Genomic DNA, 27,689 nt, shown 5'->3' on the forward strand with positions numbered 1-27,689 from the left:
GTTGGAATAGTTTTACTTCTCCTAGTTGAAGGAGGAATAGGTTTATGAAATGCTCATGTTAAATCAATCTATCCCATCACCTTAATCTACACCTAGGATAAAGTTTTATTGAGCCCAGAAAGCTTTTCACTACGCGTAACAAAACACAGCTAAACTGTTTGTACTCACACATTTTCAGAAAAGATCATCTCTGCCCACCCCCCATACCCCAGATTATAACTCAGAATACTAGAGGAACCTGTTGCAATTCAAACTGCAGAAGACATTACCTCTGATTGAATACTCAGTACCCAGCCCACTCTGATTGCACAAGAAATGCCCTACAAATGGTCACTAAATACATGAAAAATGGTAATATATAGGAAGTTTAAAAGTTCACACCCAAACAATAGGGAAAAAGCATACCAGATATTTTAGACTGGTATGCTTCCTGAGAATGTACACAGAAATGAAGACCTAGAAATTGTGAACATTCTCCTAAAACCTATTTTTTTTTTTTTGCCAGTCCTGGGGCTTGGACTCAGGGCCTGAGCACTGTCCCTGGCTTCTTCCTGCTCAAGGCTAGCACTCTGCCAATTGAGCCACAGCGCCACTTCTGGCCATTTTCTGTATATGTGGTGCTGGGGAATCGAACCCAGGGCCTCATGTATATGAGGCAGGCACTCTTGCCACTAGGCCATATCCCCAGCCCCTAAAATCTAATTTTATGTTTCTTCCTTCTCCTTCCCTTCCTCTTTCTCTCAGTACTAAGCTTTAAATGCAGGGTTGAATACATGTTAAGCAAACGCTCTGCCACTAAGCTACATCTCTATAAGCTCATTTCCCCCTCTTAAAAGTTTTTTTTTTTTGAGACAGGCTCTCACTAAGTTGCCCAGGTTGGCCTTGAGCTTGTGTGATCCTTCTGTCTCAGCTTTCTGAGGGGCTGGGATTACTATCATGTCCACTTCTTTGGTCCTGGTTCTATGTACACATTAAATGCTTTGAACAATACAGTAAGGTCTGATGTTATACAATACTTTTGACATGGGTCTTTTATACACCTCAGAAAAAAAAGGGAAATTAGTAGGCATGAACACTTAGAAGGCATCTTAATGAGGAGGAAAATCCTATGAGAAGATTACTTGGAGACTGAGTTAATATAAAGAAGTCTATCAATGGGATACTAGAAGTTCTTTTCAGTCTACATTTTTCTTCAGTGGGTCGAAAGATACACAGAAGGCATATCTGAAAGTCACGTGAAGCTGGGTGGGGTAAATATCTCATGGCATAGTTCAGAAGAGCCTGCTGGCATAGGGCAGCCTCTTAAAACAGCATGAGGAGGTTGTCCTGGGGTAGGGATAGATGTCATCTGGGTAATTAGGTATGAAATAAACCATAATTGAAATATATAAAGATGAAATGACATTAGGAGAGGAGGGTCCAGTCTGACAACAGCTTCTGTGAGTGTATCTTCACCTGTGCAATGAAAGCTGCTCACAATGTTCACAGCCTGCTGGGGAGGAATACCAATTACAATGTGCTGGCTTCAATCAGGATGTGGTGGGAATATGACCAGAGGAATTCCAGGGGACAAGTGAAGCAGAACAACAAGAATTGGCAAGAGTTGATGATTGAAGCTGTGTTTGCAGAAAAGAAAGGCTGAAGGTGTTGTATTAGAAATCTTCATGCTATGAAGGGCTTTCCACTAGAGGTAGGAGGACACTCAGGCTGTTTTCTTGATGAGAGAAAGCACTGGCATATGTCTGAGACTGCAATAAAGCAATTAACCTTCCAGCCAGGAGACACACAGACACACATGCACACACCATTCCATGACCCCCCAACATAGACTTGATGAGAGGCTTTAGGAGTTTCTAAGCCAGATTGTGAATCCTTAGAAGTTACAAAGACCCAGGTTTCACTTAATGAAAGAAGGTACATCTCTGGATCTCCAAAGTGATTTATCTCAAGCTGGTAACTTGAAAGGTCCTTCCCAATAGCAGGATTCCCTAGACTAAATAAAATTTTAAATAATTTCACAATAATAAGACAGAAATTTAAAATACAATTTTTAGTCTCCTTAATGTGAATCATTTAAATCCACACTATCAATCATATTCTAGTCATCAAAGTAGGATCACAACAAGACCATTCAGGTACCATGGCAACTTGCTAGATGCTGCTGGAAAAGATTGGAGTCACTAGATATCCAATGACAGTAGCAACAGGTACAGATATTATTTATTGGGTTGGAAACAATAAATATTTTTGTATGAGTTGAAAAACTTGGCTGCACCAAGGAGCATGGTTGCCAGAGGCCTATTGATTGGCAAGAAAAGCTCTTGTCTTATATTTGGTTATGACGACTTGTGTAGGTGGTTAGCATAGGTCATCCTCTAGGGTTCACTCACACCATCTGGGCCGCACTGGGAGTGAGACAGAACTTCTTTGTTCTGTGGAATTATGCTTTAGGTGAATTGCATGTATCTAAACCACAAGGCCTCTTACATGTTAACCTCAGAAAAGGGGAAGAGATTATTTCAGTTTTAATTATTCTTAAAAAATTAGTTTTATTGTCAAGGTAATGTATGGAGGGGTTATAGTAACATAGGTAAATTAGTGAGTACATTTCTCCTCTTAAAAGGAAGAAAGCAAACCAGAGTTCTTGAGAATGATGTGTTTCTTCCAAACTCAGCTTCTCAGAAAGGCTAAATAGGAAACATGATCGTTCTGAGAAATTATTCCTTAGGTTTTGCTTGAATTTCTCCTATTAAATTCTCATCACTAGTTCCACTAATAACCTTGAAAGAGCTCCATCCGTGATATAATTACAGATGCATTATATTCAAAACTACTCCAGTGTTCCCTACCTACATAGATATTAAACTATAATGAGGTTTAATAAATGGCTGTTGTCAACGCTTGGCACGGCTGCTTAGAAAATGATTTTCATTTAAAAAATCTAAAAGAGCTGCAAGGCTCAAGGCAAAGCTTTTTGTGTGGAGGGTCAGAGGGGAAGGTTAATAATTCATTAATGGAATTCTGGCGATAGACACAATTCACTAAATGGCCCCAACTTTACCATAGTCAGTTTTCAGTCCCAACAGAAAAGTAACATTGTACACATTCATTTCTCTACTTTTTGTAATTTTCATTGCTTGAATTCCTCATTCAAAGCAACCTTCCAATCTGGCATGAATGCTTCTAATCCTGAGAGTGAGAGTGAGGGAATCATGGTTCAAAGACAGTCTGGGAAGAAAAGTTTTCCAGACCCTACCTCAAAAATAATCAGCAAAAATAGGGCCAGAAATGTGACTCAAGTGATAGAATACCCAGCTAGCATTTGAAGCCTTGTGCTAAACTCCAGTACCTCCAACAGACAAACAAACAAATCTACCTTTCTACATGGAAGAAAAGCCTACCAGTAGTAGACTCTGAGTAATTGGAGGTTCTATTTGATTTTTCCCCCTCAAACCAAGGAATAGCCTTCAAGACAAGGATTGATGACATCAGACCTATTTTCTACAGGAAGAATTGTCAAATTCCACAAAAAATATGTCATCATTCTCTTTGAAGTAACAGCCAGCTAGACATCAAAGTGCTATAGAGAATTCCAGGTACTTATATTTTCTATATTCTTTAGCTTTTTATACAGCTGATGGGGAGAAATATTTAGGATGAATGGTGAATTTTAAACTTTAATAGGTAGTAGAAAATAATCAAGAGGACCTCAAAACACAGATAGCATGAACTCATGTGTAGAGGTTCTGACTCACTGGGTCTAGGGTGACAGCCACATATATGTATTTCTAACAATGTTCCAAGAGATGCTTCTAGAGCTGCCCTTTGTGAATGCTGGCAAGGAACACCCTGACATTTGATTTCAATGTCGTGCTTCCTCTGTTAGGTCAAACTTTTATGGCTGCATAATATTCTGGACTAGTAATTAAACAGGTGGGAGACCTATTGTATCTTTGCCACATTCCTCTCACCCAGTGCTGTGGAGACTCTTAGTCAAGAATGTGACTCTCCTGGGAGAAGAGTGAAACTGTTTATTGACTCTCTCTTCCATACTTGAAACCTTTTACTGAGGGTTTGAAGCAAAATCCAAAACAAAGAGGTTTCCAAAAGCTTTTGAGGGAGCCATGGCTGAATCAGAAAGAAGATTGATATACTCACCAGAATGGAAATATTCCCAGCCGTGTGGTGATGAAAACTATGCCGAACATAATAAACATGAGAGAACATATTTTCTGAAACTTGGCATAATTCGCCATTTTGGCAGCCTATAAAAGATGGGATTATAACACATGAATGTAGTTAAACTGAGAAATGAAAAGCCTCCTTCAATATACGTGAGTTCCTTATAAGACACACTTACCAGATGCATAAAATTGCTTGCCACTTTAAAATGTCATGCACCATGCACCAGTGTTTATAAATTACACATAAGTTGAGTGAAGTGCAACATTAACCATAAGTAGAATGTTTGACTTTCATGGATTTAATAAAATATCCAGCAACTTGAAAATTTCAATTATATGCTTGGTTTCAGGGAAACAGGCAGGAAAAGTAAAATATGAATGATCTTAGCAAGTCAGAGACATCAAAACAGAAATTTGGCCTAACAAATCAAAATAGCAAGTGTTACATCAACTCTTAAACATTTTACATAGTCCTGAATGATGACATAACAAACTATAAAGAAAATATGGAGTATTTTTTGCAATATTTTTTTCCTTTCTACTTTGGACTGTGGTTTTTCTTTAAATAGGCTCAGGGAATATTTCCAGGGGACAGCTTCCTGGCTTAGTCTCATAAACTTAGAAATAAAGAAAGTGTCAAGATCATATTATTTCAGCTAACCTTTTTTTTTTTTTTTGTAGAATTTTCAGTTCCATCACGAGTCACTTTCTAGGTGAAAGTCACCAATTTTCAGTGTGTGTCTAACAAGTAATTGCAAAATTTATGGTAGCAATTTAAGTGACCACTTTTACATGCCTCTTTCTCTGCTCTCACTTTTTAAGATGGCTGTGAGAGTAGAAGAACTATGCAGTCTTGCTCGATTACTTCTTTTTTATTTTAATTTTTATTGTCAAGGTGATGTACAGAGTGGTTACAGTTACCTATGTAAGGTAGTGAGTGCACTTCTTGTCAAACTTGTTTCCTCTTCCCTCATTTTTCTCCCACCTTCTCTCTTCCTCAATTCTCCCAGCCTCAGTTGTACAGTTAGATTACAATATATTGTCTTGTAAGTATTGCTGTTGCATTGGTTCGCCTTTTACCCTTTGTATCATCACTTTGATGTTCTCCTTCCCTCCCCTAATTCAGACAAACATATATATGATATCCAGGGTACCATAATCAAATATGGTGACAACATTGGCTAAACTATAGGGAAGATATACAAAAGAAAAAAAGAATAATTTCACATAGTATGTTAAAAGTGACAACAACAATGATAAGCCGCTTGGAGTTCGTTTCACTTAGCATCCTCTTATGTGATCATTTGATTACTTCTTGTTGCAGTTTTACATGGAACCCATAGTACCTACTACACATAGTTACAAACTGAAGATAAATGAGGGAGGAGGTAACAAGTGGAACAAGAAATGTACTCACATGAAACTGTAACACCTCTGTACTTCACTTTGACAATAAAGGAAAAAATGGGAAAAAGATATCTTCTATGTGCATAATGTTATTTACTACTTGTTGGAAAATTAAATTAGCTGAGTCATACTGGAAAAGATTGGTGACAGCATCTTCAGAAGTTGTGATATAATTGCTTTAAGGAATTTACAAAATGATGGGAGAAATGTATTTCTATAAGAAATAGCTACAGAATGGAAACCAGGATTATGGGATTTAATTTTCATGAATACTTGGAATGTAATCTCAAAAACTGTGTTAAAGGAAAAAGTATTCATGCCTTCTGATTTAGACAAACCAGGTAATTCTTCTTTTACGTTTACTCACTAATATGACTAATATATATGCAGTCATATTAACTTGTCAGAAATGGCTAGGCTATAGATCCTGTACTAATGTTTCATTAATTGGATCATTTCAAATATTATTTCAAAGTATAATATCAAAGAGGATCCAGATAGATGATAAAGAAAATTTGCTCAGACTTCATGATTTCTGAATTATTATTATTTTTTCTTTTCTGGATATAAGTGGTAGATGATAATTCAATATTTTATGAAGAACTGCCCTATAATCATCATGCCAGCAATTTCTGTAGCAATTAAAGTTGGCTGACTACATTACTGATTTAAAAATTGTAAGTTGTTCTCATGGAGGGAGAGGGAAAGGGAGAGAGAGGAGGGGGGAATGAGGGAGGAGGTAACAAACAGTACAAGAAATGTACCCAAGGTCTAACATATGAAACTGTAACCTCTCTGTACATCTATTTGACAATAAATAAATAAATAAATATTGTAAGTTGTTGTAGAAATTTTGATTTCTAGGTATATGTAAGATTTAACCAAATTGTGATTGGTTGTCAGGAGACTGCCCTTCTACTATATATATATATATATATATATATATATATATATATATATATATATATATATATATATATATTTCTCCTTTAAAAATATGTTGAACAGTTAAGTTTGAATCACTTAAAAAATCATAGCCTCAAAGTACTATTTGACTTATCTAGTCCATTAGTACCATTTTTATGTTCTCTTTAGAGACCAGAGGTTTTTAATAAGGTGTGTATCTACTTTAAGGCTTAACTAAATGCTTTTATGAGTAGATTCAATTTTATAGAATTTCTGCCTGTATTACAAAAACCTGCCATTATTTGAGGATATTTCTATGCTTACAGTAAAAATAAATGTTTCACAGATTGTAGATTGTGGGCTGATAGGAATAAAAATGCAGATTCTGAGACCCATTTCTATCTGAAATTTTGACCAGTTATATACATTTCTTAATATAAAGTGAAAAACTTTTGAGTATGACACTTAAAGTAGATAAGTCTTTACAATTTCTCTATATAATTTGCAATTCTACCTTTTGCATTGTAAAAGCACAGGAATATATATATATATATATGTACATCTATACACACATACATATATGTGCAATAAAAGCTAAATTACTTACTTTTATTGGAATATATAATTCTAACAACTAAACTAGGTTATATACAATTTTCAGATAAGTTGGTCTTTTAACAGCTCAAGAAACCATATTAAAACAACTCCTCACTGTAAAAATAAACTTTAAGTGTAGAATAGTAAAGGTTCTCATCATTTTATTAATAAAGCATTGTAGCATGACTTACTTTCCTTGTGTAAAAGTTTATATATTAGTTGACGGTCCTATTTTTACTAATTTAGTCCATAACAAAATACTCCTCAGTTTCAAAGCACCATCTCACATAACTTGGGAGAATACATGATTGTGAGTGTTTCAAGAGTCCTTGATTTCTCACCCTCAAAGATGAAGGAAATTTTTACCTCTAGAAGAGCATCAGCTGAGTCATGAAGACAGAGGACCAGGGTTCCTGCTCGGGCCATATTGTTGACATATGAAAAGGTAATCAATAAAATAGTTACAAAGTGGTGCAGCAACATAATGCCAAAGTCCTTGAGGGAGGAAAAAACACAACTAAGTTAGGGCTTAGCAACATACAACATTCCCATCCATCCAGTCAACATTTACACCAACACCCACTGAGAACCTCCATAGCTCTAGCACATAGGATACTAAAATGAGCAAGATCTAATTCCTGACTTCAGGGAGTCTACCAAAGAGTGGGAGAGACCAGTGTCCAAGGAGAAAGCAAATAATACACACACAAAAACTTCACTATGAATGATGCTTTGAAATAAGCAAAGCATTTTTGAAGTTATAGGAGATAAATTGTCACAAATTTTCAAGCAAAGTAGAATAATACTTGGATATAAACTTTGCTATGGCTTGGATAACTGTTCCCTAAAGATTGGAGTTTGAAGCCTTACACCCTAACCCCTAGTGCTCTTAAACGGTGGTAGAACACTTTAAGAGGTGGCACCTGGTGGGTGGAAGTAATGCTAGGGGATCTGTTACTGAAGGAGTTATTGGGACCTTTCCATATCTTTGCTTCTTTTGGTTCCAATCTGTCTTGAGGCAAGCAACTTCCTCTGCCATGTGCTCCCCATCACAATGTGCTGCCTTGCCACAGGTCCAAAAGTCATGGACTGAAACCATATGATAAAATGATGCTTTCCTTCTTAGAAGTTGATTTATCTCAGGTAATTTTTGTCACAGTAACAGAAAGTTGACTTACACAAACTTTAAGAGCATTTATGGAGATGGGGGTATGGCTGAGTGATAGAGCACTTGCTTAGCATTTGTAAGGATTTGCATTTGATTCAAAGCCCCATACATACAAAAAAAGAAAAATCTTTGGGGCAGCAGTGCAGGTCCAGTTCTCTGCCAGACTGTTACTACAGCTTCTGAAGCTATTTGTTATTGTTTTTGACCAACATGTTGCTTCTCTGAAGAGATGGCAAGCTATGCTGGAAAAGAGCATCACATGATTCTCAGGCATGGTTGTATGCTGGCTGTGGAAAGCCTGATAAACTGAGTCATAAAGTTGAAAGTGGCGTTATGGTCTGAAGGAGGTCCTTTCTCCCTAAATTCATGTGTTAAAATCTGAATAACCATGGTTACAGTGCTAGGGGGTGGGGTGTTGGGGATATGATTAGGTCATGAGGCTGGCCCCTTCTTGAGTGCTCTATTAAAGAGTCTCCAGTATGGGCCCATGCCCTTCCATCTTGTGAGGCACAGCTAGAAGAAGCCATCTGTGAAGAGGAAATGAGCCTTCACCACACACCAGCTCTACCATTGCCTTGGCTTGCGTTTTCTGGACTTTAGAACTAGGAGAAACAAACTTTGGCTGCTCATAAAGTTCTTACCCTATGGCATTTTGTTTTTGGAGCCTATGTAGATTGAGACAAATGTAGTGTTTCATTTATTTATTTCCTTATCTCACAGATTTCTTGAGCTGCCCCTCATTGTTTTCCTTCTCCATAGTAATTTAAAAAAATCTTTGGAAAAGCATGAGACATACCATGCGATCTGAGTTACCTAAAAGGGATTGGTGTGTGTACATGGAGGATCTAGACAGTCATGTCCAACTGAACTGCTTGTGGCAGTAATGCTTTGCACTTTGTTTATATGTTTTCTGTAATGCACGTTAAACAAAGGTTATTAAAAAAGAACAAAAATGAAAAAAAATCTAGCTGGAGTAATAGTACATCAATCATTCTTATTTGGGGCCACTTCAAGAAAGCTACTTCTTAGCCTCAGTGAAAAGATGATCTTTCTCTAATATTATTTATTTCCTTACCATCTGGATGTGGTTTGCTGTTACTTAGAAATACAATCTTGGCCTGATTTTATTCTAATCTGTATTTCTCCCACAGAAAGCTGAATTTCTATGGAACTTAAGGGAAAATGTTGATGCTCTTGAAACCTTTTGAGAAAGAGGAATAATTTCCTCTAGATAGTTTGTCAAGAGAGATAAATTAGCAAAAGGAAAAAGCATACTGTGAAATTCACCTATGAGCAAATCATGAGTAGAAAAAAAAAGTTACATGTAGGCTAAATTTGGTACTCTTTGGAACTCCTGTTAAATTTCCATTCTTGGGAGTTATGATCCATGCAGCCATTTATTGAGCATTTACTGGGTCCTAAGCTTTGGAGGTAAATAAGTAAACAAAATGGATAAAAACTTCCATTCTTGTAGAGGTCATATGTTCTAGTTGTTATGTTATTAAACATAATAACTAAATCATTTTTTATCCTATGGGGGACAGGTAATCATGTTAAGGGGGATAGTAGGGAGTTTTGGCTGCTAGAAGAGATAGACTGTGGTCATAAGTAATGGGGTCAAGGCAGGCCTCTAAGAAGGAGACTAGCCACAGAGATAGATGGGGACCAGAATATTCCCTGGAGAGAAAGCAAAGCAGATGTCCTCCCTTCCTTTCTCCTTCCTTCCATCCATTCTCCTATCATGACATTTAAAAAACAGCAGGGAGGTCAGGAGACAGGAGTAGAGTGAGAGAGGGGGGAATGTTAGATGGAAACCTGATGGAAGTTTTTTCCCACTAGTTTTGTTCTACCTGTTAAATACAATCTAATTATTTCTGGCATTTAAAGATGGTTTTATTTACTGCAGTTGAGTATCTATAACACAAGCACAGTGAGGCAGAATGGAGAGATGAGGGTTAGCTGGGATCAGAGTGGATATCAAGACTGGTGATTTTTGTGTAGAAAGTTGCAAGGTGAGGGGCATCCCTCATGCATCATAAGGTGACAGCAGTCAGCCTTATAATGCAGCAGGAGGACTTTCTCTTGGTTCTACTCTCCATCTTGCTCCAAGAACAAGTTTGGACAACAATGCCCATGTTGGTGGATGCTCAGCCAAACTACTTGGATTCTATGAATTACCTTGGCATTAACTCAGTGAAGTTCAGGGTTAAACTCTATAGATTTAAGTTACTCCTTTATCCACAGGGAGCAGGAAGGCCCTGTATGTCTCTTCTTTGTCTAAGTTGCCATGTTTTTTCCTGTTGTAGTCACTGTGCACGCTTGTCTCTGATTTACTTGGTGGAAGGGCCATTTTCTTATTTGGCCCCCACTTATTCATTCTGGCCCTATAGTTGCCTTTATCCCAATTCAGAGACGTATCTATTTCAAATTTCTGTTTCCTAGCTCAATTCAATTAAGTACTTTTGATTAGTTTGTCTGGGTTCAGGCAATTTCTGTTTCTTTTCTTTTCTTTTTTAAAGACAACAAAAGTGAACAGACGTGCGTAGACTTAGGAAGCCTATATGCATCTTACGTAGTTGATGGACAAGTCTGGAGCACTTATTGCAGGAAAAACAACAGTCTGGGCTCCAACTCATTAATTTCATAAATTTCACCCAAGGCATCAATATCCTCACCTGTACAATTAAGAGGTTGGATTAGGTTATTTTAGAACAGTTATTTCTGTAATTCTAGGCTTGGCAACTGCGGTAATTAAGTTCTATTTGAAGTCATTAATCTACTAATTTCATATCGGCATTAATTACAAAGGGAAAGTATGAACACACAGGAATGTGCACACACACCTACTAGAATCACAGAAACTGTTGCTGTTACTGCTGTTTGAAATTTAAAACCTCAGTTTCAACACTTTTAGTTGTCTAAATGGTTTTGTTTTCACTTTGGTGAACATATTTGAGGTTCATTTTCTCTCCTGATTGTCTTTATAGTATGTAGGAGTGTCCTCAATCTTTAAAAGTAGCTAGTCCAATACCTTGAGCAGGTAATAAAAATGACACTGATGATATTTTCCACTGGAACATGAAATCTCTTCTCTCCAGGCTATTGTTTAGGAGACTGTGTCACCTGGGTACAATGTTCAACAAACAGGAGTGGCTTCAAGACAACGGATCAATTGAAGTACAGCTAACCTATCAATTGATATTCTACACTCTTTCTGAAACATAGCTATATTAAAACATATAGTGCTTTAATTCAACAGTCAAGTGTGTTTGTATTTGCCTATGTGTACTGTGTACATTTTGAAGACTAGCCAGCTCTGTGTCTGACCAGGAAAATGGTCCCCACATCTCCCATTCTTCAGCACTGAATGAATGGTTTTTATCTATTTAATTCTAAAAATGAATAAATACAAATTGATTAAAACTCTTATGAAATATCAGGATTGATTTATAATTATGTTTCCTAATTCATATCTAATAGAAATGTCAATAACAATGTCCTTGAATGTAAGGAGGCTCCTTTAAAAAAACAGACTTACTTTTCAGATTTCTGCATATGAATTCTCTGGTTCTAGAAAACATTTGCTTTATTACTGCAGATTTCATGGTTATACACAGAGCAAGAGATAGATTTTTCTCTTTGGTCATATATTCATAAGTATGAATAAAGCAGGAAGAATAAATTTTTGCTTTTACATTTCTGCATCAAAAGCATCAGACATAATGAAATACCTTTGATAAGAGCCATGCAGTTACGATTTTCTGTGTTACTCATCTCCTTTCACCAAGCACATTTCTTGGAGTAAGCATTGAAAGGATTCAAATAACAGTTTTTGCACAAATTGTCCATTTAAATTTTATCAATTCAGGCTGGAAATAAACCCTCCATCCTCCTATATGTAACTCCCCAAAGTAATCAAGGCACAGATTTCCTAAGTACTACAGATCATGTTTAAGGATTTCTACAATAGTCTGTTCTGTTTGATTTCCATATCAGTTACTACTGGGTTCAGGTAAAATTATAGCTACCTAAATTCTGTCCCCAACTACAAAAAAAAAGATGTTATCACAAGACCAAACTGATGCACCACTCACGAAGATGTAGGTTTAAGGTGCCATATGATACAACTCCATTCATGATGTCTAGGCTGTAAAAAGTCCTTGAAATAAGGCTTCTTGAGGTTGTTTCCACATTCATCTGGAAACACATGTTCAAGAAAACAAAATGCACTCCTTTTTCTTTAAAAATACAGATTTATACCACAAGCTAGAATGTCCCCTAAAGTCTCATTGCTGGATCAAGTATTAATTTTGCACACTCTCTTCTGGGAATTATCTTTTCAGCTGAGTAAAGAAGAACATTAGGGAGCTCCTCATAAAAGGAATCAGAGATAGGAGATTTTAATCGAAGGCTCATTTATATGTTCATTGATGAAGAATATGTGATGGTGAAGAATATGAAATCCTTCTGAAGAAGCCAAGGAAAGCTCTTCTTTCTCAGATGTAAATTGCATGTGTTTATCTTCCTGAATTTATAGGTAATTAATAAACTTATAGTCTAACACATGTGACTAGGCATCAGGTACTTAAGGACAGATGACTCATTCAACAGATTTTTAAACTCTAGAAAACAGAAGACAGTCTCACATCTAAGGCTGACTTTCTCCTCTCCCTTTCTCTGTCTCTGGGTTTTTCCTCTGTCTCAGCCTTCCTCTTTTCTCCCTCCTTGCCCCCTTTCTACTCTTCATTTTAAGGCACATCAGTTATTCTACTTCAGAATTGAAATAAGCAAAGGACCAGATCTGTGTTGGTAAATAAAAGTGTAATCAGAATACTCTTAAGCCTTTTGCCTGTGGCGGTTTTCTTGCTACAGTGTTAAGCAATGGCAACATAGCATGCAAATTCTATAAGTTTAAAATATTGCATATCCTTTACAAAAAAGTGTTATGACTCCTGTTTTAGAGTCAATCACAGTGTGGGAATCATAATCATATAATCTGAGAGTCAATGATTGCATAGCTATGGTAAACTTCAGCATATGTTCTGACAAAGGATTTGTAGGAGATTTAGCTCTTACAGATATTCTGATGTGTGCCATTAAAGATTACCTTTGAAATTCAAATAAACTGTAAATAAAGAGTTCTAACAGGAACCTCCATCAGAAGTCTCAAGATCAGATATAGCTACAAGACAACCTGAAAGGCCCCTACCTTTCTTCTCTAGCTCCCAAAGTAAAAGAACTGCTTTGATTCAGCATGACTTTTCTCTGCTACTAGAGGTACCATTACTTTATGGCTTCTGGTAACACAGAAATGAAACAGGGCACTTCAGTATAAGCAGAGTTTACCCCATCTTTCTCCTGTGCAACATTTATGGTCCTGCCACAAGATCAAGAACTCATAATCTTGTCTACAGTGAATTATTTAGTTAATATTTAATCTCTAATTGATTTTATTACTGTGGAAAAGGACGTGATAAAATTTTATTTGTGCAATAGAAAACAATATGATAGTGTTCCCAATCACTTTGGGTGGGCCTGGTCAGAACATGATATCTGATTTGTGATACCCCTGAGGCATCTTTCATGCTTCCTCTCCTCAACAAAAGTGCACTCTTCAGAGTGACTCTGCAGAGGCTGCGTGGTTTTAATAATACATACCTGATGTTTTTTAATTTTAGATCCACAGAAGTTTTATAACACTACCTGGCTTATCCAGTCACAAGTGCCTGGACTCCCATCCCTTTGTATGGACCTTCAGAGCTTGGTTTAAGTTAACATTGGCCCAGCTGCATAGCATGTAGTGTGTGTGTGTATGTGTGTGTGTGTGTGTGTGTGTGTGTGTGTGTGTACGTGTTGGAGGGATAACTTCTGAGATGTTTGGAACATGTAAAGTGATTGATGGGTTAAGAGACTAAAGTCTCTGTTTTCTGGTATACTATATGAAATACTATATGAAATCAAGACCACCCATTTGGAATTTTACTCATCCACTAGGATGCATGATATTGCATCATTTGCTATATATATATATATATATATATATATATATATACACACACACACACACACACATATATATATATATATAATCAATAGACCTGGAAAGAGTTATGCTAAGTGAAGTAAGTCAGGCCCAGAGAGAAAAAAAAGACTGATTTCTCTCCTATGTAGAAGCCAAAACTAGTTTATAAATGTACAAATCAATACATACTGGGTTGTATCTAAGTGTACACAGATGTATTGACTGAAGTATGGGATTTGCAGGACAGAATTCAAGCGGTGGATAAACTAACTCATCATCCAACAAAATGAGTATCAGAATACTAGCACTTGGAGTATGTGTATGTCAGGGAAGGTCAAGGGGAGAGGAGTAGATGCATGGAGAGAGGAAGGGGACAGAGTGCAGTCATAATAGTCACTGTATATCCTGCAAAATGGAAAAAATTGAGGAGAGAGGTTGGGTTGGGAAGGGACAGGAGAGAATGATGAAACGGGTGAGATTAATCAATATGCATTGCACTCATAAACTGTTTAATAGAATGGTAACTCCTTTGTACAACACTTAAAATGATAAAAACATAATTTAAGTTTTTAATTTTTAAAATGCCCACTTGAGTTGAAAGCATGTAGAGTGACCAGTAGGGGGCAGGCTGACTCAATTAAAACTAGCAACACTGTGGGGCTTCAAAGCCCTTGCTGAAGGTGCTGAGGCCCCACATAACAATGGGCAATCAGGACTCAATTTTGTGCTTTAGATAGAAGATGAAGAAAATCTTAGCCAGGTCAGCCAGTTTGGGATGGTGCTGCGAGTTGTCAGGAAGAATTCAGGGGAAATCATTATCGCCATCAGCCTTATTGTCCCTCTACAAACACAAGAAGGCTAGATGTAGAATTCCCTAGAAGTTTCCTCTTGTCTTCCTGCAGATCTCTAGCCATGCAGGTTTTCCTGGCTTAAGTGCTCTTTTCTCTAAGCCTCAATCATCCCTGACTGCCTAGTGAACTCCTCCCAATTACCCTTTCTAATTTGCCTACTGATTTTCATGTTCCAGAGTCTTCATCTGTCACTGAGATGTAAAGCAAGCATAACTTTCAATTCCATTTTGTATGGAAACTGAGGCTGCAGAAGTGTTGTCTGAACAGATCTGACCTGGCCCCGTGGCCAGGGGCCATAGTCAGATCTGTGTGCAGGCTGTGGCTGTGAGCTCAGGTTCTCAACCACCCCAGTTGGGCTCTCAGAAACAAGGACACAAGGAAAGACATGATGAGGACTCAGAGATAACATTTGGAAAGCACACAGACATGGGAAGAGTGGGAGAGGTCTCCAGTCATGAGAGGCCAAAGGAAAGCAGAATGAATTTGTTGGAATTTATAAAGAGAAAATCTCCAGGAGTTTCTACTTGCTGGGAGATAGTTACAGGGATAGGCCTAGCTTTCTCAGAAGAAGCTGAATGTTCCAACTTAAGGCAGAATAGCTCAAAGGCTGGAGGCACCTCTAAGAGCAGTGTGGATCCCTAAATTTAAGGAGCTAAGAGTCCTGGACATACATCACTGCCTAAGTGTATGGGCTGCTCTGTCCTGTAGCATTGCTTCAAGCTCCATGACATCCTCCTGCACTGCAAGCAACAGGAAGCAGCTGGGCATGTGACAGCTGCAGGGCTGCCCTGGGGGCTATCACATGCCTGAGGTGGTCAGATGCTCCTGAGAGCTCTGTCTTTGGCAAGGCATGTGATGGTGATTTGCTAAGAGTAAGCCAGTCATTAAGGCAGCCTTGGATTAAACCTCACAAGTTGTAGACAATCCAGCTCTCCACTCCCTGCTTCCAGCACTGGAGTGACATACATTCTATCACACATGGTGGCTGTGAAAGAGAGGGCGAATGATGCACAGGTTGTGTTGACAAGCACTAGCCATGAGATTAGAGAGGACATTCTACATCATTCTCTACCTCTCTCCTGCTGGACACATACAGTGGTGTGGATTAGATTTCCAAGATGAGGTCTGAGGCAGTACCTCAGACTAGTGTTTATGGAGAAGATTAATAATCTAGACTTGTAGTTCTCATGCACTTGGGTCTCAGGATCCCTTTATTCTTCAAAATCATTGAAGATGCCAAAAAGAGCTTTTGTCGATTTTTTTTCTAGCAGTATTTACTACATTCGTTGTTTATATTGAGAAATTAAAATATTATTTTAAAGAACAAATTTCACTATATATATTAACAAATGATAGTGAAAATGGCACTGTTTCATGTTACTGCACATGTCTTTGATGTCTGGCTTAACACAAAAGATTTGAGTACATGGCTGGACATGTTGTCTTGTACCTGTATAAACAGAGGCAATCCTATCTATAATCCATGAGGGTGGAAGAAATCAGGAGGAATGTGGTTTGAGACCAGCATGGGCAATATGTAGTGAAACTCCATTTTGACAAATGTATTGGGTATAGTACTTGTGATCCCAGCTATGGGGGTGGGGGGTTGTAAGTAGGAGGATCACTATCCAAGGTTGGCTATGGTTAAAAAGCTAGAGCCAATCTGAAAATGCATAAAGCAAAAAGAACTAGAGGAAGGCTTCTAATGCTAAAGTGCTTGAGTAAAGCATAAAAAGGGCCTGAATTTCAAAACCTGAATATGAAAAAATAAAGTGGGGTTGTTACCAATACATATACATATAATCTATTGCCAGGTGTTGTTTTGACAACAGAGCACTTGACAAGAATGCATCATCACATAAATACACAGTTGGAAAAGGGGATTAATATCTTAATAATGGCCTTTTGAGTAGTTATGTGCATTCTTCTTCCATACACAACATTTGACAAGTCAGATATTCTAAAAAATGAGTGTACTGTGTGATCAAGAATCACATTGCATCACTTTCTATTCTGCTATGGCAGTCCATGGTGTGGCTTGCTTTTGGCAAGCATCTTCCATGCATGATTTTTATAAGTTCATGTTCTGGACAGTCGGAAAATCCTAGTTCACTGGGTTAACAATATATTTTGTTATGCAATTCTTTAAAAACACCACTACAAATCTCATCAGAAAGGTTCTAAGTGTTGAGATTACCCAGCTCTCACAGGTGGATATACATTTTCTAAATATTTGATTTTTGCTTAGAAACATAACACACACAAATGGAATTGCTTGCTTTCTTTCACCCCCTCCACCCAACAATCTCACCTGGGTGTTTTCACGAAAACACCTACCAAAGTCACAAGGTGGGATCACACCGTTTGCCAGCCCTTCCTCAAAACAGGATTCCATGGAGAAAAAGCAACTATTTCCTTTCACAAACCATATCTCGTTTTTCTTGAGCCACTAATATATCCTGTGGTTTAGTGTTTCTTTGTGTCCAATTCCCTGTTTCATCACACACAAAATATCTGTAATGTACACTCGAGACTAGAGTCACACTTTCTATCATGCATGGCTAGTTTCATACGATAATATTCCTCCCTATGACAGCCACATAGCTGGGACTACAGAAACAAACCATTTATAACAGGCATATTTGTTGAGATGAAGATCTCACTAATTTTGTTTGTGTTGGCCTTAAACCTTGCTCCTCCTGATATCTGCTTCCTAGGTAGCTAGAATGATTATAAAGAAGAACTAATTTAAATTTAGTGCAATCCTTGAGTTTTCTTAGTAAGGACATTTGAACTGATCTGAAGGTAGTGGGTCAAAGCCAGCCCAGGCAAGAAAGTCCTCAAGATTCTTATATCTAATTAACCTCCAAAAAGCCAGAAGTGGAGTTGTTGTTTAAGCAGTACAGTTCCATCCTTGAGTAAAAAAGCTAAAGGACAGCACCCAGGCCCTGAGTTCAAGTCCCAGTATGGGCCTGTGCGTGCATGTGCATGCACACACTCACATACACACACAACACAGTAAAGTGTGTTAATTTTGACTTTGATTCAACCAAATTTTGGCCACAGTGTGCCTGGTACTACAGGCTGTGTATGTTCCTTCACTTAGCTCCATGCCATTACTGTGTCCATGTAAGACGATTAAAGCACTAAATATAAAGTCCTAACAACAAGATGTGCACCATGGCTAGGCTCTGAAAGGCAGCTAACCACTTCAAGTAGTAGATTCTGCATATTCTCTACAAAATTTTACCAGAGAGTAAGCACAGCCTGTCCATAGGATTCTTGCTAAATGAGATCATCTTGCTTCCCCCTCAGGTTAAAGACCAAGAAAGGAACATACTGATTCCATCAGCAGGCCCTGGGACTCTGCCAAGGATGCTTCCCTAGATGTGAGCAGGACCCAACCCTCTGCTGAGGGCCCAGGCTTTAGAGCCAGACAGCAGCTGGGTTAAAGGGACACAAGGTTTGGATGTAAGCAAGCTGTTCTGAGCTCAACAAGGCAATATTTATGAGCTTCCCTTGAATGAAAATGCACAGGAAAAATGTTCATCGCCAACATGTGTCAAGGAACAGAGTTGTAAAAGACATTAACCTCTGGGGTAAAAAGCCATTTCCAAAAGTGTTGAGTACTAAGAATATGCCTGTTATAAGATAAGATCTTAATTTTTTTTTCTTTTTACAGTTTGAGGCCTTTAATGGAATTTTGAAAGATGGGATTTTTTTTACTCAGAACTTACTCATAAGGAAGTAACTAGACAAATCTAATTGAGGGCCATTCTGAAAACAATGGGCCTAGACTTTTGAACCTTGTCAATGTCATGAAGGAAAGACTTCTAGAACATGAGAGGCTAGAGAAACTGGACAAATAGATGTCATATTTAATTTTTTTAATTTAAAAAAAGAAGAAGGAGAGATGAATGGGAAGGCAGAGAAAAAAGGAAAATTTCTACAAAAAGATTTATATATTTTGTATATAATGTTCAAATTATAAGTCCAGTATATATTGGCCAGTCCCTCTTTTCTGGTATGATTAATATTTCTCTTTGCTGACCAAGTAAGTACCAACTTTGGAAACAATCAAGAGGCAATGTGCTCTGTCAACACACAGAGAGTATGACATCTCTCTTAAGGTAAACTGCAGATTTTTGGTGAAAACAAATTCTTAACAATAAAGTTAAAGGGTTTGTGAATATAAAAATATCTTTAAAAGATTTTTGAAAACACCGAAATAAAATTGATGTTTAAACCTCACTTAAGAGTTTGATATATGAGTTTGGAGTCAGTGCTTATAAATGTTGGCCCCTGTTTGAAAATGGTTATTCCAGGTCACTGTCATTGAATTAGGGAGCTAAAGAAGCATTTAATCACTCTTGTTTCCATGGGTTCACCAACAGCCCATGTGCAGGTTGCTTTCTACATTGTATGGCCCATGGTGATCTTTAGAAATCTCAATCATCTTATGATTGAGAAGCAAGGTTGTTTTTAGGTCATAGCTCCAGAATAGAAGGTGGCGGGTGTATCTGGTAACTGGAATGCTTCATAAATCATGGCTGATGGTGAGAAGAGAAGGTCCTTCATGGGGAGTGTAATGAAGATAGTGCCATCAAGGGCCCTCGGGGAGGAAGGAAGAACAGGAGCGAGGGTGCTCTAATGAGGTGGCTCGGAGGGAAAGGCCTTCCTTATTACAATCTGGGATAACTAATAAGCATGCCTGGTAGTGGCCACTTTCCCATTGTATGCAAGAAACCACAATTAGCCAGCTGTGCTAGGAAAATACAAAAATGCTTTCCAAAAGAGAAGTGCTGGACATCTAAAAAGAGTCATCAGAGTCAACTTGAAAAAAGAATAATTGGTTTCCAAACATTGCCAATATAGACAGTCCTCATAAATACAAGTCCTTCAAGCCTCAAGCTAAGTTTGTCCTTTGTAAGTTTTCCTCACTAACTCCAAATATGTTAGAATCACACAGAACAATATATTTCCACCCTTGAATGCAATTCATCTAGGAAAACTACTGAGGTAACTGTCATAGGGTTTACAGCAATGAAGACTCACTGAGCTCCACTGGCTCACTGAAAGGTGAGTGAGTTATGAGTACAAGGAGGGAGCTCAAGCAAGTGGAGGGGCCTGGTGTCTTTTAGAATGGAAATGCTTGCTAGGGAGCTTCTGGAAACAGAGGACAAGAAACTCCAACTTTAATTAATCTCCTTGTCTCTGGATGGCACTCCTAATTCTTAATCAACAAAAGATGAGCCAACAAAATGACAAAGAGCTGTCATGTCAACAGTGTGGCAGAGCTAGGCAGGGAGTATGTGTGTATCCCTCCTATATAAAAGTCACAGGGGCCTTTGCCAGACAAACATGAGCTCTCATTAATTCCCACACTCTTGGCCTTGATAATTCACATAAACTTCCTGGCAACAGCTTTCTCAAGTTGAAGAAGGAGAAGAATGTTCTACTCTTTTTTCTTTGTTGTGTAAGTTCTTTTGTATGAACATTGGGACAAATGGACTACTCCAAAAGAGAACAAAACATAAAAATGGGCTTATTATGGAACATGGCACATGGGATTTCAGCAAATAAATTCTGTTGCTCATACTACAGAGAAGATCCGCTTGGCATGTCTTTGCTAAAGGGTCTCTAAATGCCTCCAGAAGCTAACCAAGTGTGTTTCATGCAAATAGTAAGGGAACTGGTGACCTGTGAGTACTAAGGAATCCACTCTGCCTTAGCCGGTCCTGATTGAGACTCTGCACTTTATTTTGAGGATCCGAGAACATATACCATGGCCTGGCAAGAGAGACTTGGTTTTGCCAGTCCATGCCAGTGATTACTGGTGGAGAGAGGAAGGCGCCAGTCTTAGGAAGGGGACTCAGGTTGTAGGCTTCTAAATTCCTAATGCTTTTCAGCTGCCACTTGGATACCAATTTGCAATTTAGCAGATTAGGGGGCCAACAAGAATGATATATTACAGTACTGTGCTACACCATCATGTGCAGTGGTGTCTGCAAAGGAACTGAGACCATGTATTCATTCACCCTAAGCACACAAATCTCCACCACAGCTGGGAGGGATGATAGGCATGAGGGGGCAAAGATGAACATATCCTGCTGCTATTGTCCAGATGTTTGCATTCCCATTGAAATCCTCCATTCCCTATGCAATGGTATTAGGAATCTGGGCCTTTTGCCTATCTGAATAGAATTCATGTCCTTATAAAGGAGGCCCCCAGAGAGATGTGTGTCCTTTCCACTGTTAGAAGGCAGAACAAGGAGGTGCTTTCTAAGAAACATTGAATCTTAACACCGCGATTTAGAACTTCATATCAGAAATGGATTTCTGTTGTTCGTAACTGTCTTAGTCTATAATATTTTCTAATCACAGCCTAAAAGAACAAAGATTAATCTATTTCCTTCACAACTAGAGAAAGGGGAGAGGCAGGTTTCCATACTGTAAAGACACAATATGGTAAGTGTACAACACTCTCATGAGCTAAACACCAAGAGACTTGTAGTAACGTCCTTTGAGGGGATAGAATGAGGTTTCAAAGAGGAAGTTTCTTTAAGGCTAGGTTGTGTTTGTTGACAAAGGAGAAATAAGAATATAGGCTAGACAGAGGCAGGCTTTTGCTCAGAAAAAAAGATGCACAAGAAAAATGTATGTTTTTGGACAAGGGTGAAAAAGATACTTCTAGCTAGTACTTATGTGTGTTGCAAGTGGGAAACAGACCTGAAGAGGAAGATTTGAATGATGCTGCTTATTGTCTTGAATGTTACTTGAGGTATTCGGGCTTTTTCTTAGAATATTCTTGGAAACATTCTTTGGCAGATAGATAAGAATGATAATTAGTACACAGACCATTTAGGAAGTTATTTAACAAGGCTGGGTGAATGCAGGGAGACTCAGACTAAAGGTGTCTGTGACATTAAGGTATTGGGAAATGTCCCAGCTTCCCTGAATGTTGTTAGAAAGGTTACTGGAGAAAGAACAAGAGGAGGCAATTGTATACTCAGTTGGGAACATTTTCCATGTAAGATTCAGTTTCCTCATTTACAAAATGAAGGTAAGAAAATGTCTAATTAGAACAGGCATTTTTTATGAGGGTTAAATCACAAAACAATCAAAAAAGAACACATTACTATTCCTGTGACTAGAAATGTGGAAGTGTGAATCCTCCAAAAATCTGGGGCAGAAGAGAAGCATTTGGGGTTTATTAGCACATGGGTTATAATGGTTGGAAGTGTGGTAAGATGTAAGTAAGCTCTATCAAACAGGGATTTATCATCCTGTAACTTGTGTCAGGGGCCCTGGTGCACCAAAGTATGTAGCACCTCAGGCATTAAGATGGAGGCCAGTGAGACAACTTCGAAGGTTTGATTCTAGTGTGGGAATATTGAGAAAACAGTGTTGAATAAAAAGGAAGCAGTGGACAACCAAAGGGTAATTCTGCCCAGAGGCTGGTAGAATAGAAACCAGAAAGAGCAATCTAACACTCAGGACATCAAGAGTACTTTCAGTAAAAGCCAATTGCAGTACAGGGCATGGAGAGATGAAACCAGATAACAGTTCATTTAGGAATACTGTATTCCTGAGACATATTTTAACACTTGATAATACTTTGATTGAGAAATTCATTCTGTAGGTCTGCAACAATGAGAGTTTACTCACTCATGGGAGCCACAAAACCACTTTTCTTCTTATTTAATTTGGAGAATGTAGGGCCTTGAGAGGCAGACTCACAGAAAATTATTGCTGTCTGGATTTATTAGGCTTTTTGTTTTTGCATAGAGAACAGAATATTCAGTTTGGAGGACAGAGTGAAGGGGCAAGAGTAACAAAATACAAAACATCACAAAACTAGTAAACTTTCTCTAACAAAGCAGAAAGCAATGCTAACCAAACACTGCCAGAACAGAAGTGAGTGTCTTGGAGATTATACTCATCTGCTGCTAAAGATTGGTTTGCAAGCCTTTATGACATATCCACTCTTACCTTCCTTTTGATATCCGTGAACTGGGAGAACATTAAAGACCAATAAAATGATAGCTCCAAGATGTAATAGTAGTGAAGGTCAGTTGTCAGTGGCTGAGGATGAAAGCAAAGAAGGAAAAATTAATAGTTAATAGGGAACACAATTTGTATCTCAGGCAGCTCAAGCTCAGGGCTGAATGGTAACATGGTCTCATGCTGCACAAATGAAGTACCTGCCCTATTCTCTTTGTGGATTTTGGAGCTCTTGAGGGCACTGCTAATCCATAGCTTAATGGCATTATTTCCATTTCATCTCAAACCCAAAATTCATTAGCCAGAGTGAATAGTTCTGGGTTCCAACTCCTTATGCAGTTTCACAATAGTATTTGTTTCTTTCACATGAGTTAGTGCAGAATTCCTTAGGCAACTTAAAAAAGACATCTAATGTATATATAGTATGGATAATCTTGGAGTATCTGTGAGAGTTGAATGTACAGGGATTCGGAAGATAAGTGACAGAAACTGAAGTCCCAGATATGTCACTGAGACATAATTTCAAGTTCTTCAGTAATCAGAAAGCAATTTTTTATTATTAGGAAATGTATAATACATCATACATTTAAAAAACAACCACAAGGTATGAGGGACAAGGTAACAAACAGTACAAGAAATGTATCCAATGCCTAACATGTGAAACTGTAACCTCTCTGTACATCAGTTTTATAATAAAAACTTAAAAAAAAAAAAAAACAACCACAAGGGCTGGGGATATGGCCTAGTGGCAAGAGCGCTTGCCCCGTATACATGAGGCCCTGGGTTCAATTCCCCAGCACCACATATACGGAAAATGGCCAGAAGTGGCACTGTGGCTCAAGTGGCACAAAAAGAAGCCAGGGACAGTGCCCTGAGTCCAAGCCCCAGGACTGGCCAAAACAAAAACAAAAACAAGGATTTAATACTATTTATGAAAAGATCAGAGGGACAGAAAGTCTTCAGACACCAGACTGTGCAGGCAGGAAGGATATGTGAGATCAAGACTCAGTTCCACAGCTTAGGCATAAAACTGCGATTTCATTTACTCACCTGTAAAATGGAGTAGGGGAGGGGAGATCGTGTTTTAATTGCCTCAGAGCCTTAGGGGTGGGGGAGCTTACAGAGTTAGTCAACTCAGAAATATGTTTAATGATCTGCTTTTAATTGTTTTATGTGATTACAATAGAATGATTTAGTTTACCACGAAAAACCTTTACAACTCAAGGCAACTAGGTATATACCTCTACCCACAAGTAAATACTATATAGAGTAAATACAATGGAAGTCATATGCTTTCTATATTGGTAACAGCATAATGAGTGCTCATCATAAGAAGCTGGCATTGGCTTAGTTACTGTAAACATAGGTACCAAGGAAAACATTGTCCATCTCCGAGTTTTTGACAACATAGTATACAATACAGGATGGGGGATTGAACTCAGTTCTTGCTAGGCAGATGCTCTCCCACTGAAAGGATACCCCAATCCTTTTTTTTCATTGATATTTTCAAGGTAGGGGCTCACTTTTCTAAATTCCCCCTGATTGACCTCCTCCTTTGACTTCCCCAGTGTTTTTAGGGATGGGAAGTTTATATCAATAAAAAGCAGGTCTCAACTCTAAGTGGCAATGAGCATGACTATGGCTCAATTTATATCCCTCTATATGGGTTCATTTGTTGAAGCCTATAGTCTAACTTGATGGAATTTGGAGGTGGGGCCTTTGGAAGGTCTTGAGATTAGCAAGGGAACATAATTTCTTCTTATGGAATTATTTTATAGCAGTTTGAAGTGACTTAGAGAAGCATATTTAAAAAATTCAAGCATAGCATCACCATGGAGAGAATATATTTCCTACAAACTTCCCATGTAAAGCTTGAAGGTGTTTGCAATGCAGGATGGTATTTTGGCAGATGTGAACAGAATAAAGTATACAAAATGGGGTCCTGGCTTCAGCATCCTTTCAGCCAAGGTCAAATGTCAATTTTAGTGAGATTTTCTTCCTCTTGGCATAATCAACAGGGAAAATGCCCCAGAAGGTTAGCAAGGACAAGTTAGATCACATCTAGAAACTATAGAGTTCATGAGAGAGCAATGCATTCTGATTACCATATTCATGGACTACTCAGCAGTACATGCTAACTTCTTTACTCTCATGAAAACTCTATAAAATTAGTACTCTCATTGCAGATCTAAATTATAGAGTTCACAGGAAATTGCGATGGGCTAATTTAGGTTAAGAGGCCAAGCCCAGGTCCCATAGTAAGTGATGCCCCCATGACCATTGCATCAGAGCTTCCCATGTCTAACATAGGCTCCTTATAACAAGCCGTATGAGGCCAGGTCAACTGAGCACAGTCGTATAGCCTTTTCATCTTAAAACATTCACATAGAAAAATGTAACAAATACAAGGAGGAGAAGTGTGCCTTTCATAAATTTCAAGTACACTACAATTTTTTTCATCTGAAAAATCTACTCCATTAATGGAAGGACTTGGAAAAAGTTATACTAAGTGAAATGAGCCAGACCCAAAGAAACATGGACTCTATGGTCTCCCTCATAGGGAATAATTAGCACAGGTTTAGGCAAGTCACAGCAGAGGATCACAGGAGCCCAATAGCTATACCCTTATGAACACATAAGATAATGCTAAGTGAAATGAACTCCATGTTATGGAAACGATTGTTATATCATAGTTGTAACTACTTTCAATGTGCCATATGTAAATGTAGCCTCTATTATTGATGATATTCCTGTATCACCTTCCTGTGGTTGTACCTACACTATCTCTGTATCTTATCTGAGTATATTGGAAACCGGTATACTGGTATTAGAACCAGGAAATTGGAAGGGAATACCAAAATCGAGAGACACAGGGTAAAAAAAGACATACAACTACAAAAGCAATACTTACAAACTTTGGTGAAAATGAACTGAACAACTGAACAACTCATGGGGGGGAGGGAAAGGGAGAGGGCGGAAGGGGGAATGAGGGATGAGGTAACAAACAGTACAAGAAATGTATCCATGCCTAATGTATGAAGCTGTAACCTCTCTGTAATTCAGTTTGATAATAAAAATATATATTAAAAAATCTACTCCATTAATTATGTCATATATATGCTAAATACATAATAAAATGTTTCATGAGCATGCTCAATCTTTCAAAGTATTCTAGAAGTTTGAATTTGGCTTTGAACTGCAATCTACTAGACATGATTACACACAAAGCACTATGATTATATATATAGTAACTACATTCTTAGTGTTCAATATGTCAAGAGAAATCCATTAAGTTTTTATTAGTATATGGCATTTGTCAAGGATGAACACTGTTCCCAAGAGATCAAGAGATCATGAATTTATTCTAGATTTTTGGGAGGCTTATCCTGAATTATTCAATGTTAGGCCATGTTGTCTTGTCAGTGGAAGTTAATTCTTGATCAGAATCTCCACATCTTTCTTTCCACAGTAATTTCTTATTTTTAAGAACAGTGTTATCAAGACCCTCAAACTTTCATGTTGAGTCTATAGTGCTGTTTGTGAATAGCCTGCTGCTACATTTTGTGCCATAATTCTAGAAACCCTTCTTCTCAAGTAATTGCTCAGCTCCAGCCAATAATGTGAAAATTATTTTTGACTGCATGGTAGTTAACAAGCATAAGTATCCCTTTTCAAGTGGTATTTGTCTCAGATTCTTCCATGTTGCAGAATTTACCTCATAGCTATGAGGTACTATAGCAGCTGCCAGGCTAACATTCCAATTAAGGTTTAGCAGCCTTTAAAATCCTTTTATAAATAGAAATTGGATATATATATATATATATATATATGGATTATCTACTCCATATACTACTATAGAGTACAAGAATATCCTTAAATGACAACCATTCTAAGTATTTAAGACACCAAAAGAGAAGTTGGGTTGGAGAATTATAATTGAATTTGAGAATTACAATGATCATAAGTGAGCATTTCAGCCCTGCCTCCATCGAAATCAGATATTTTGAGTACTCAATTTTCTCTAACCATATCTTGTGATTTATTTGCATTTTTTCCTATCTAAATTAATTGCTTGATAGGGGTGGAAATTTAAACTTGAACTCCAATGCCCATAGCCAAGAATTTTCCCAAAGAGAATCCAGTGCTGGTCCTTAGCCATGGTTGTCACTCTGTGTGACAAAAGAGATGTGGAGCACGCTGCTCCCCATTAACTATCTGCATGCTCACAAGGACAAGCCCAAACTCCAACAAATTGCTTGTTCTAATGTATGTCTCATTATTTTGCCAACAAAATATACAGTTGCATTTTCTCTTACAGGACATACCCCAATTAATCTAGGAACTTCCTAGCTACAAATTCTTAGAAAGACCTTACCTTTGACATTCAAATGTAAACTCATTTGACAACTACAACAACACATATTAATATGATTGAACACATGGATAGATGCAAAGCTATGTGAGTAGACAGGGATGGAAAATGATCCAAGGATCATTTCTGGGCTATGACTTAATCTCATTTTTAGTGATAGAGAACTTTAGTCATAGAA

At 37.9% G+C, this 27,689-nt stretch overlaps 1 protein-coding gene and 1 long non-coding RNA gene across 2 annotated transcripts in view; one reads left to right on the top strand and one right to left on the bottom strand.

The window, feature by feature from the left end:
- The window catches only part of Cers6 (ceramide synthase 6), a 262,651-nt gene that overhangs the window by 32,570 nt on the left and 202,392 nt on the right, over positions 1-27,689 (bottom strand). Inside the window, exons 6-8 of the mRNA XM_048345292.1 lie at positions 23,128-23,220; positions 7,461-7,589; positions 4,159-4,265 (exon numbers count right to left, since the gene is read on the bottom strand). Coding sequence (XP_048201249.1) covers positions 4,159-4,265; positions 7,461-7,589; positions 23,128-23,220 — 329 coding nt within the window. The remainder of the gene's footprint in view (positions 1-4,158; positions 4,266-7,460; positions 7,590-23,127; positions 23,221-27,689) is intronic.
- LOC125350592 lies at positions 953-19,611 on the top strand. The gene is made up of 3 exons (XR_007210773.1): positions 953-964; positions 6,708-6,711; positions 18,202-19,611. It is a non-coding gene; the product is annotated as an uncharacterized LOC125350592 (long non-coding RNA).

Source organism: Perognathus longimembris, chromosome 4, assembly GCF_023159225.1.
Source record: "Perognathus longimembris pacificus isolate PPM17 chromosome 4, ASM2315922v1, whole genome shotgun sequence".
Lineage (NCBI taxonomy): Eukaryota > Metazoa > Chordata > Mammalia > Rodentia > Heteromyidae > Perognathus > Perognathus longimembris.